General features: G+C 38.7%; 1 protein-coding gene across 1 annotated transcript in view; it reads right to left on the bottom strand.

Annotated features, from left to right (window-relative positions):
- Nucleotides 1-13,399, bottom strand: part of LOC119423998 (adhesion G protein-coupled receptor L3) — a 159,966-nt gene that overhangs the window by 33,473 nt on the left and 113,094 nt on the right. Inside the window, exons 13-14 of the mRNA XM_037691788.1 lie at nt 6,027-6,093; nt 873-964 (exon numbers count right to left, since the gene is read on the bottom strand). Coding sequence (XP_037547716.1) covers nt 873-964; nt 6,027-6,093 — 159 coding nt within the window. The remainder of the gene's footprint in view (nt 1-872; nt 965-6,026; nt 6,094-13,399) is intronic.

The raw sequence follows: 13,399 nt of genomic DNA, 5'->3' as shown, positions 1-13,399 counted from the left end.
GATTGGAGTTGCAGATGATTGGTCTTGGCCTTACTAAGACTAGCCGTTAGCTTGTCTGGTCAGATTTTAAACTTTATTTACAACAGGTAAGATCTTAACTGCTCATAACATCTTCATATAACCCCTTTCTGAAAGATCTGAGGTATTCCTTCAAAAGAACACCAGACATCTTGCCTAAATTCACAATAATATGACACCTCAGTAACTTTTACAACAATGGCATCATCCTTTTAGAGTACTAAAAGTTTTACTTGCTAATCTTTAAAACACCAAGGAAAGTTTGTCTTCTTGTCCCTGAAGTGTTCACATTATCTAAACCACATAACACACACACCTAATGAATATTCATCAGAGGCATGTTGACGCCAAGATTAGGTTAGGTGTGTCAGATTGTCTCCTGGCCTTTCCCCGAGCAGACAACGGTGCTGGATGTAGATAATGATGGAGACGCAACAGAAAACCTGTTAGATTCCAACCTGCACCGACACAACCTTTCAGCACAATGAGAGGTGCTTACCCTGCAGGTTTACGCTCTCGTGCTCTCGGGCTGGACATTTGCAACTTAAGTGGTTTTAATAACGCTGCAGAATATCAAGGGGAGGCAGGAAATAAATGATACCGCTCGGAAACAAGGTCCTGAATGCAGCGTGCCATCCACGAGTTGGTCTTTAACCGGAGGTTCATTAAAGGGAAGAAAACAGCGGGGAAGGTCAGCTCATGGTGACTCGTGCTTGATACAATTCAGCTGTCGGAGTGCGTTTGGCTGAAGCACGCCCCCCGCGTGCGCATTCTTTCAGGCTGCAACAAAGAGTCACATGCGGCGGGCGCTGTTCCCACTTTAATGGATATCTGGGTGATCTGAGCGTTCTTACTTGATGTTGTCCAGGCAACCGGAGTCCGGCTTCAGAATGGCCGTGTGATGGAACATCTTGTAGAGCGCGATGCCCAGGAAGATCACGTTGAGCTGCGAAGCAGAGAGGGACAGTATGAAGTTTCACGTTTCAGTTCAGTTTGGTTTAAACCAGGATGCTTTGTCGTACAAAGAAGGAACTGCGGTTTCCCCGCTCTGCCAAACACAGTGCAAAATCCCATGAAACTCTCCGTGGACATAAAATGTACCGCACAAGGACCGGAGGTACAAGACAGCTGCACACGTGTATGCTGGAGTCTTTCTGTCATTTGTCTCATTATATTCACACTTAGCTTCAACCGCAGGGAATTACTGTGGCTGTGGAGGCGTTCCTTCTGAGAGTTTCAACGAAAATTTGTGAAAATTCCACTTAAAAATGTCCACATGTACATTTTAACTTCTGCCATTTGACTAGCAACAACCACCACCTCATGCCGAACAGAAACGATTGTGTGAATGTTTGCGAAGCGTTCACACTATTGAGATCCAGTTTTCTTCCGTACGTTTTTCGGCATCTTTCTCATTCCACAATTTGTGCTATTTCAACACATCACATAACAAAACGTTCAGCTCGTTCAGGAGAAGGGTGCAATGACTTGTGGCATTGGTGTAACTTTAGCTTTTTGAAATATTTAGCCTTTTCTATCTTTATTTCCTCATAGAAAATGAATTGAGCTCATTTTAGCTCGAGGCTCAATGGGATTTACCTGTATAAATAAAGGTTGATTGATTTACATCCTTCAAATCTTTAGTTCTGTTTACAACCTTTTACTGCTCCTTTCACATTTTGTTCTGCTTCAGCTTCTTTCAGCTTCCCTGTGCAAATTTAAACTTTTTTTTTCAGCTATGCTATTTTGTGCTCCTTTTAGATTCTTAACTACAACATTTTTGCAATTCTGCTAACTTCTTTCTGCTAATTTCAGCTTATTTATGCAAGTTTTAGCCTTTTCAACAATTTCAGCTACTACTTAGCCATTTTATGCTAATTTTTGCTTTTTCGGCTAATTCCACATTTTTTACACTCATTTCAACTTATTTCAGACTCATTTAGCAAAAATGTGCTCTCTCCACTTCCTTCTGAAAATTTAAGCTTCTTACTGATGTTTTTATTTTCAACTTTTTTCAGGCTAATTGGGCAAACATGTTCTTTCTGATTTATTACACTAACTTAAGCTTGTTCTACCTTTTCAGCTATTGTTTGAGCATTTTTTAGCTAATTTCAGCCGTTTTCAGATAAATTAAAGGTGTTTGTGGTCATTTCTGCTACTTTCAGCCTAATTAACTTTTCTATGCCAATTTAAGCTAGTTGTGCTCCTTTCAAGTTATTTCTGCTACTTTCAGCCATTTCTGCTATTTTAGCTACTATTTAGCTGTTTTTATGTTAATTTAATTTTTGTCAGCTAATTCCACATTTTTGGGGCTCATTTCAGCTCATTTTGCTTCCTTCTCTTAGTTTAAGCTTCTTTTTGCATTTTCAGCTACTTTTAGGTGATTTCAGACTTTTAGCAAATTTCACAAATTTTTGATAATTTCTGCTTATTTACTGTAAACCTAATTCAGCAAATATGTGTTCTTTCTGCTTTCTGCTACTAATTTATTAGGCTTGTTCTTTCATTTCTGCTGTATTTCAGCATTTTTTAAGCTAATTTCAGCTGCTTCTCAGCAAGTTCTGCAATAATCATTTACACACTGCATTATTGCAGGATATGCAGTTTCTCAAGTTCTTTATATTGATGTATAAACTTGACATTAAAAAATTCAAACTAATCAAACTTGACAAACACATAAGGTTCTGTTTCAAAGGAACTTTTGCTTCTATGTTTGACAAACGTTTTGATTAGTCAGGAAATAAGTAGTTTTATATTCGACTGTGGAAATATCAGTAAAGAAAAATCGAACAATGTGTTTATTAAACCGAACCACTCTGGTGCATCCCAGCCATTTATTGTTTTCTTCTTTGTGAGCTGATGATCATTTAAATAGAAAATGAGTCAATTCCGGTCACAGCAAGAGGCACAGAGTTCAGAAGGACAGCCGCAATTAGCCTGACGTGATGAACTCTGCTGCTGTGTTTGTGACACAAACAACATGGGGGAAGAAAAACTAAAACTAAATTAATATTATAGCACTGAGATGTAGCATCGGTTACATCAAATTCTCAAGGGATAGAAGCTGCAATGTACAAAAGTCCTTTTCTTTTATATTTCTGTTCCAAGGATCCAACCTTTAATGATATTTTTAAGTGGTAGTAATAGCAGTAATAGTAGTATGTATGTCTCCAAGAATTATGCCGGTTTTTAAAAGCTTTCCAGGATTTCTTTGAGTTTTATGTTTTGTCCTCACCATTTTCAGTCCTGTACCTTGAATGTCTTCAGAGCATTTTCAGTTTATTGTTAAATCACTTCTCTACGACGTATGATTTAGTCAAAATTAAAAAACGTTCCTAAACTCAATGGAAGGACAAGTGTTGTGTCTACAGATTCCTCTTCCTTTTCAATTGGCACAATATTTTATTGTTATAATCCATTTAGTTAACAGTTAGCTTAAGATTTAGTTCCAACCTTTACACTCATTTTACAGGAGCATGTGCTGCAGAATGAATCTGAGGTGCCCCGGTGATATTTTTTTTTACACTTTCATACAAATTTACAAAGCAAAAAGTAAATACACCAGCATAGCGGCACGCAGAATTCTATTCATTTCAGTTCAGTTTATTTAAATAGCACCAAGTCACAACAGAAGTCATCTCAGAGTACTGTACAGAAACATTTATATTCATAAAAAGTAAGTTAACAGTTTTTATCTGAGGAGCAGACTGCTTTGAGTTTAACTTCATCACAGACTCTCGTCAAGCACGAAGGCAACAGTGGAAAGGAAAAACTCCCACAAACGTCCCATTCTGTGATGAAATGTTTAAAAAACTAGAATCGTCCTCTTTTTTTTTCCCTGAAGGCTTTTTAGATGAAAACCCTATACAGTCTCCCAGAAGAATATATCAATGTGCCAAAACAAGGTACTTATCTAGTACTTATGGTGGGCACACTGTGTACTTATAGGGTACTTTTGGGAGTACTTACAGCGGTAAATACAGGATACTTACAGGGTAGTTACTGGTACTTATAGGCTACATGTGAAGTAATTACAGAATACTTATGAGGGGGCACTAACATAATAAATAAAGGGTAACTACAGGGAATATATTAGGGTACCTACAAAGTACATATGTGAGTACTTAGAAAGTAAGTGGGATTTGGGCTGTTTTATGAAGTGACTTGTTGCTGTGCTGTGCCTCAGTTTGGCTCTATGTCTAGCAACACCTCTGCTACCTAGTTAGCTAACATTCGCTAATAACTAGCAAAAGTGTTTTGCAAGCTATGAATTTTCCAGCGAAGATTAGCTAGCAAGTAAAAAAAAAAGAAAACCATTAACTGGCTAATATTAGTTACTAGCTAACAAGCTAGCATCATTAGCTCATAGCTTTGTTTCAAGTAGATGGTCACAACAAATTGTTCCCACTTTTTGGTTGGATATAAGAGAAATACTAAAGATATCACAAGTTGACAAACATAAAATAACATTTTAGTATCAACACAGTCACAGGTAAAAACAGCTGTTAGGTATAAACACATCATACAGGGGCCTGAGAAGGTGTAGAGGTAGGGCAGCCGACTGGGGACCAGAAAGTCACAGGTTCAACTTCCCGCCTTTCCCAAATGTCGTGGTGTCCTTGAGCAAGAAACCTAATCACTAACTGCTCCCCGGGCGCTTACATAGCTGCTCACTGCTCCACCTGGGTGTATCTCAGGTGTGATGGGTTAAATGCAGAAAACTAATTTTATCATTGTATGGAAACATAAAGATGACAACACATAGCACTTTACTTTACTTTAGTTTACAGTTGATTACCAACTGCCTCATTCTCGTCCTGTGTTCGTCTCTGTTTTTTTAAAAAGACTCTCATTGTTAATCTGCGGTACGATTAGTTAGACCGGACAATTTTACTTTTATCCTTTTTTTGCACTTTTCTCATTTCCATATGCTGCCACATGAACACTGGACAGGAAATGATAGAAAACAAAGACAAAAAAAAGATAAAATAAATAAATAAATAAACAAGCAAACAAACAAATAAATAAAAGAACCATTATGAAGCCCGACAAATTAATAATCCAATTCAAATGTTTTCCTGAATGTATGGCTTCTTGGTAACAAAAATGAAGAAATAATGTTGTTTAAAACTTCTGCACCGTGCTGTAAATACTCTTGTTTGTTAACTGAAGAAAAATGAAGTGATAAGACACAGAAAAGTAACACTGTGAAATATTACTTCTAACTGGGTTGAGAAAGTGCATTATGCATGATTGGAAGTGGCAAACTCATCACTGCTGGGCAGTTAGACACAAATTATCACTGAATAATCACATTAGAGGGGCACACTCTACTTATTTGTAGTCAGAGACAAGCTCAAGTTAGTGTCAGTACACAATAATTATTCCCATGGTGAGAGGCATCAGTAAAAGTTTCAATCGGACAGCGGTCTAACATGAAATCTGGATCAATATTTGCTCTTTTATATAAAAACAAATGCTCTTCTAGTCGGTTGAAGCACAAAGAGTGTGCCTAGCCTGCATAATTCATGTGTATCTGCACCCAGAGCCGAGGGTGTGCCTGCGAGGGGAAGATGAGGAACGAGGTAGTGGAGTACGCACGGGTTGGAACAGGAATAAAATCAATCATAATCGCGGTGCGGATTACTCCAACGCTGCATACTGAGCAGAGTTTGCTCCATCTAGCTCTCTGTTACTAGCTTCCTGCTTCCCCATTCTCCCCCCTCCCTTCCAACATTGTCACTGCAGCAAGGGTGACAAGCTACAATATATTCTCTACACCCCTCATTCGTGTTTTTTTTTTTTTTTTTTTCTGAACCTCTCCATGCCTCGCGGTGGCATATGTGCTCAACAGGGCAGAGACAAGAGGGAGAGAGGAACCAGGAAAAAAGGGGAGCTTCTCTATGGACCATTTAAGCGACGACCTACGGGCTAAGCAGGGTTAATGAGCAGAAGTGTGTGTGTGTGTGTGTGTGTATGTGTAGGGGGTGCAGGAGAAGGGAGCTTACCATAATTATCAAGGTTGCTGGTCCTATGAAACTCCAGATGAAGTAGGTGTCCAGGCGAAGCCAGCAACTGCAACGAAAGAGACGGAGCGAGAGGTGAAGGAGATGTGAAGTGAGGGACGGGACGAGAGGAGTGTGAGCCGAAAAACTTGAGTGTGGAGATTTGAGGTTATGGCTTCATACTCCTGCTCAGGGTTATGCATCAAGGCTGGAGTGACACAGAGAAATCGGCGCTTCATAACAGTGGCTGAAAGGAGCCTAAAGAACTATGAAAATCAGGGAGAATCTGAAGGAAACTGGACTCCTACTGTCAATTAAAACAGTGGCTCCAACCCTGGTCCTTGAGGAACACCATCCTGCATGTTATAGCTGTTTCCCTGCTTTGACACACCTGATTTGAATGAATGAGTGATTAACACGCTTCTTTAGAATTAAATCACAAACAACTAAAACATGCAGTATTGGTGTTCCTCAAGGACTAGGGTTGGGAACCACAGAATTAAAGGATAATCATTACTTAAATGGATGCATATTGATTTCCAAAATGCAAGTTTTGAAGCAATGTTGGTGTCTGTAAAATTGCCAAAATTACATCTATTTTAATACTGGCTCATTTCTGTTAGCTGTGGTGGCCATCTTGAATCAATTTGACTCAACTCACTATCATTTACCTACGTCCAAGTAAATCCGTCCACAGTTTTAAGGGCTATTTTGCTAACAGACACAACTGACTCCAATTGTTACTGGCAAAGCTTTTAAAAATAGACGAGTTTGTGCTCATAGTATGTGTTGGGAATGATTCTCAGCTACTACCACAAGATGGGACAAACAGCTTTTTCAAGGGACCTGGATCTTGACGATTTGTTTACTTAATAGAGCTGTTCAAAAGAGCTGTTTAAGTTGGAATGAGTGACGTCATCACATATGCCGTATTTAATGACGTACATCATCAAGGCTGTACCATAGGTTTTGTCAAGTGGGCACACGCCCCTCCCCACAAGCTTAACTTCTCTCCCTTGTCTGTTTTCATTTGTCTCAATAAAAAAAGTGAAGGAGGAGCGCCTGTCTGGGATTGAGGAGGAAAGTATTAAAATTAGGAATGGCTCTTTACCATTTCAGGTCAAGAGCTGTGAAATTGTCTGAATTGAGGCTATTTGTATGTTTGATAAGGTCATTTAGCTGCGGTGGCCATTTTGAATAGGGTTGACTCTACTTGGACAGTCATCCACCTACATCCATGTTGGTCCATCTAGTGCTTCAAGAGATATTTTGCTAAAAAAACACCCACATACAAACAAACATATTTTTGTAGCTTCACTTTTGGGCAATAATTACCACCATTATGATGATACTGGTATCCAAAATACTGTACACTGTTAACCTTTTTTTAATTTCAAAAAGTAAAAAAAAAAAAAAAAAAAAGCTAAATAAATTAACTGACAATGACCAGAAATTAGTTTTTTTCTCTTTCAGATTTTCAGGTCAAAGTGTCAAATTACCATTACAGACAATAAATTATGAACGAATCAATTAGTTTTCAATGAATTGTAATTGCATCACTCCAGTGGAATTGGATTGACCTTGACCCCCTGACAGACATGGACCCACACAGTCCTTAAGCACTCACCGATGTGTCTTACATGTCTGTGTTAACCGTGATTACTCCGTGGGGACGCCGTTATTACGTCAATAATGAAATAAAGTGCTCCCCTGACCTCATGCTTCGTATGAAAACGGCACAGAAAGTCCATTTCTTTTCAGCGGAAAAAAAACTGAATACAGACTTGAAGAAACGGGGCCAGTGGAAGGTGACGGTGATCTTTTGAGATGAAAAGAAAAAAGAACATGATTCATGATCTGTGGTTGAATTATTAATCTTTTAATCTCCGCTGCAGCAGCAGACAGATGCCTCCATTTTTGGCCACTGGAAAATTACAGTTCACTGTGCAGTGTTGTCATTCAGGCTGACACAGAGTGAACATGGAGAGAAAGAATTAGCAGCAATTTCATTGGTATTTAAAAATATACTTCAGATCTTATAAAGTGTGGTTCTGAGAAAAAGTTATGAAAAATTAACATCTTACTTGCTAGAAATAGTTTGTTGAATTACCACAATTTGGAAAGAAGCTGCTTATTTTGACTGGACTGACAAGCTAACGGCTAGCTTAAATGGAACCCGGACCAAAAGCTGCCATCTTAAAACAACTTCAAATAAAAAAATGTTGTAGCAATTCTTCCAAAAACTAATTTATAAACCCAAATGTTGCCATTATTCTCACGGTAAAATAAAATATATTCTTACTGGAAGTGTCTCCAGGATGGAGTGGATGTTAGCCAACAGCTAAATGCTACAGCTACTATTTCCACTTGTAACCACAGAATTTCATATACGGCAAATAAACCTGTCTTGTGAAACTGACTTATATTTAAGAATTTCTAAAATAGTGTTAATGTGAATCAATAAAACTTTTGGGATTGAAACTGTTTTAAAATGGCAACAAATCACTGTGGTTTTTATCCCATTTGGGATTAGCCGTTAGCCGCTGTGTATACAATCCATCGACAGTGGAGCCAACACTTTCAATAACTGAAAAGATTATGGAGAATTAATATTTTTACTTCTTGTAGATAGCTTTTTGAAGAACATCAGTCTCTAGAAATGTGGATAAGTTGTGTTGTAATTGCCGAGCGAATGGCTAATCATAATGTAGCTAACGGCTAATCATAATGTAGCTGACGGCTAATCATAATGTAGCTAATGGCTAATCATAATGTAGCTAATGGCTAATCATAATGTAGCTAAGGCTAACACTCCAGTCTCAAACAAGTCCTGGTGGCTCAGGTAAAAATGATTTTGTCCACATTTTGCCAGTTTTACATTACAAAGTTTGTGTAGCAGAAATATTATGGTAATCCAGGGGAAATGCTACAGCTTGCTGCAGAAGTATGTGCTGGGAAATAACCAACAAATTAAATGTAAAAAAATAAAAATAAATAAAAACCTTGTCACGTAAAACAGATGTGAATGTTACAGCTAGAGTTCACGTAACATTTTCAAGATCTTTTGTTTTAGGTTGGCATCAATACGACTGGCCATTATCTATTTAACTATTTTATTAACTATTTCTCTTAACTGAGGTCATTCAAAGAGCTATCTATAACAGGTAAGATTGTAATTTTTCATAATGTATCCACATAACTTCACTTCAAAAGATCTAAACTGTCACTTAAAAGTAAACTGAAGCATTTAGAGGACTTAAATGGCTCATTATGGTAAAAAAAAGTATCACATACAATATATATCAAAACTGAGGTCTGTATTTTACTGAGACAATGAAAAAGTAACAATTAGGTTGCATTAACATGCAGAAGGAGGAAATACAAGACAAATATAGTTCTGCTATCATTTTTTAAAAGCACAGTATTTTTTGTATTTAAACCAATTTGCTCTTAATTCACTTGAAAAGTTTATTTGACAGTTTGCACACTACTTTTATTTTGCGTCTCCAAACTGCTCGGCGAAGCAGCGGACAACATTTGAAAGGAGATAAAGTGCTTTCAAACAAGTGACATGACAAAAAAAAATGTTCCTTTTATATCCATGAGACGTGACACGTCTCCCCCTCTCTGGTATCAATGGATGAGAAAAGGCGACATAGACAAGAAAAAAAAAACTAAACAAACATATGGACACATGAAACAGCACGCTAAGAAAAGCTGAACAGAACTCTGGCAGCTCATCAAAGCACATGTTCCGAGCGTCGCCGGTATAAATTATGCTTAAGTTTCTATTGTTTGCTTGTGCCTCCTTCGTCTCTTCAGATCATGGTGAGATTTAAAGAGTCAGTAGGCGGAAGGAGCTACGGGCTGTCACTTCCTTTCTGCCTCCTCTTACCTCCTTGCTGGTGTTTGGCTTCTGGAGCGTGCTCAGTTAGTTTTATCTCCCCTCCTGGCGTACTGCTTTTTTTTTTTTTTTTTTTTCCACCTCTCCACACAGCTCCTACAAATACGCAGCAATAAAAAATGCTAATGTATGCCAGTCTAAACACAAGCCGTGCTTGTGCCAGCACCTTGAGCTCAGCGATCTGGCATTTGAGCCAACAAATCTGCATCTGAGTGGAAACACGCTGTCCTTACAGCAGAAGCAGCCCATTAACATGCCTGCAGCTGACACTCTGTGTATGACGAAGACATTGATAAGTGGTCTGGAGCCATTTTTGCACCAAGGAATGAGTTTTAAAGAACTCGGCGCAATAATGTGCGGTGATTATTTCCTCGAAAGGTGGGTGATTATGTAGTTTCTTGTGTCTGGGTGTGTACATTTAGCTGTCTGTTAGCAAAATATCTCATGAACCTTTTCATGAACGTCTCAGAAAGTAATCGTTGGATGTATGTCTACAACTGATTACCGTAATTTCTGGACTATAAGCTGCTACTTTTTCACATGATTTGAACACGGCAGCTTATACAATGCTGCGGCTAATTTATGGATTAAAACATAAATAAATAAAATAATGGGCTAAGGCAGGCAGGTGGAAGGTGAAGATACCAATCAATGACTTTCTGGTAGACTACTGCATTTTTTTTTTATCAGCCGTGTTACTGGCACTGTTCAGAAAAAAAAAAAGAATTACTGTACATAATTGTGACCAGTACATATTTAATTACAAGTTAAAAAAACCTTTCTGAATCTCATGTTATAATGTGGACACCCATGGCTTATAGACGAGTGTGGCCTATATATATATATATGTATGTATGTCCACCCCACCCCCCCCCTTTTGAATTTAGTGGGTGTGGCTTATATTCTGGTGCGCTCAATACTCTGGAAATTACAGTAATGTTTGGAGTCAATCAAATTCAAGATGGCTGCAACAGTTAAGTCACTCACACGTGTTCACAGAGCTAACAGATCTCAAAAAGATGATTGAGATCAGGCATAACATAATTTACAAGATTTGACCAAAATGGTTCTAATGTTCATTGTAGTTGATGAAATCTGAAGGCCTAAAATGAGAAAAGCCACGTGTTCTTAGAAAAAAACCCTCGAAGACTTGACAATTGTTTTTACGTCTGATGCTCTTCCTGATGCAACCACAGCCCACTGAGCTACCACAGCCCTCTGTGTGGAGCAGAGAGCTGCCAGCTCGGGTGCCTGGTGGAGCAGATGGTGGGGGTTAAGGATCTTGCTCAAGGGCCCAGAGTGGGGCAAATGAAGGTGGAGGCTGGTGCGGGTGTTTCACCTTTCCCACCCACATTTTTTTGATGTTGTTGGTTCAGGGAATTGAACCGGTGACCTTCTGATCACAGACCCACTTTCTCTAACTGCTGCACCACCACTCCCCCTTTTGTTTGTTCTTAAAAGAATAAAGTGTGAAATAACTGAATCGATCCCTGATTTCCTTATTTGTGCAGAAATAACTAAATCATGGATGCGTTTTCTGAAGTCTTTCCACTTATTATATGATAAATTGGCTTGCCATACTATTTGTGTTAGATCAGCATTCTCAAGTCGAGTAGTGACCCTTACTTTTTGTGGTTTCTTCAAAACATCCAGCTGCTGGATAGTATCAAACACATTTTGATACGTTTGACAGAAAACAAGCTGGGTTCAGCAGGCTCGTTGGGCCTTCAGGACATCCAGAACGTGAAAAGTGCTGAATGTGGGTTCACTTATCCACAGAGCAAAGTCCACGAGAGGACTTTTGACCAGAAACAGCATTTCCCCGACTGCTTAGTGGGACAGAAACACATCACTGTATCAGCAGCTGCTGCACTGAAGCTAACGGGAAGTTCTGGTGCATTAACTTAATAAAAACTAGAGATCAGGATCACAGCTCAGCTTTGATGACCTGCTTCATTTGAAGGACGGTTAAAGTGATAGTTCAGATCTACTGGAGTGGGGTTCTGTGGAAAGACTTTAGACAATCATAATCTTACCTGTATTAGATAGCCCTTTAGATGACCTCGTTTTGTAGAAATACTGTTTAACTCTGACCAGATTGATGAGCCAATAGTCCGAACAGGGCAAAACTGAAAGGGGCTTCAATCTAAATGCATTCATGATGGTTCTTGCAAACCCTGTTTTATAAATCTTTACACTGGGGTGTTCTGACATTAGTTTTTTTCAGACTGAGTACAAAGACTCCAGATTTGTGTACTTGCCAATACTGAGTAGTTAATGAGTTAGTACTAAAACATGACCCATTGACTGCAGAAACACATTTAAGAACACATTAAATGGTCTGCTGCCTTAACTTCACCTGTGTTTTTCTTAAAATGTCCCCAAACTACAGACATTTATTATTTTAGTTTTGGTTACTTGCAAAGAGAAAGAGGAAATTATGTCACAAAGTATAAAATTCAGTGTTTCCCCCATTTGACTTGCCTTGGCAGGGTGCTCATCACTTTGGTGATTTTTGTTGATGGGGTGTGTTGTGTGCTAGCTTAGCGCTACATTTGTGCCGGCAGTTGTCGGAGAAGCGGAATGCTACATCTGTAGCATTTTAGCTAGCGCATCTGTACTGCGTACAGCTAGCTTAGCGGTATGTCCGTGCCGGCAGTTGTCGATGGGGGTGGGGATGAGTTGTGGATGAAGGTCATTTTGGTAGGCGGGCGCTTGGTTCTGTTGACAGGGCGGGGCGCCCTCATATAATGATAGGTATAACACTACTAAAATTGGTATTGGTCTTAAGTGTCTGCATTTTATGAGTATTTGAGGTTGTTATCAGGCCCAATATTGAGTATCAATATTGGGACACCACTAGCTTACACACCTGTCAAAATCAAAATACATAAAGAAAACAATTTTCAAAAAATAACTACTTGGGGGATCTCATGCTACAGAAGATGTGCTACAGCTACCTGCTGCTGTCACCATTTCTGCTCGCCAATGAAAATGCTTTATAAATAATCATGAAACTCAGAGCTAATTGCAATTTAAAGTTTTGACCACCCAGACGAAGGACACATTTCATTGAAACTTACAGACACTAATCACTGAATGTATGTCTACAAGGGATTCCCTTTTAGAGTCAATCTAATTAAAGATGGCTGCCACAGCTAACAGACCTTAAAAACACAAAAGTGAGTTTCATCTGGTCATGTTTACAGATATTGACCCTGAGCAGTAGCAGATTGTGCAAAATATATTTTTCAAGTATTGCCATTAACTATATTGGTTTTAACTAATCAGGTCTCTCTTGTAAATGAGTCCTCGAGGCTCAATGGGATTTACCTGTATAAATAAAGGTTGATTGATAGTAAAATATCTCAAGAACCAAACAGATTTTAATGAATGTTTCTGAACGCAAGTATACCATGTAACTTTTCCACAGAACCACACTTTAAAGATCTGTAGTATGTACTGTATGTAA

Source organism: Nematolebias whitei, chromosome 1 (genome assembly GCF_014905685.2).
Source record: "Nematolebias whitei isolate Nwh7 chromosome 1, NemWhi1, whole genome shotgun sequence".
Classification (NCBI taxonomy): domain Eukaryota; kingdom Metazoa; phylum Chordata; class Actinopteri; order Cyprinodontiformes; family Rivulidae; genus Nematolebias; species Nematolebias whitei.
The sequence above is the reverse complement of the archived record's forward strand: the minus strand, read 5'-3'. Positions and strand labels throughout refer to the sequence as shown.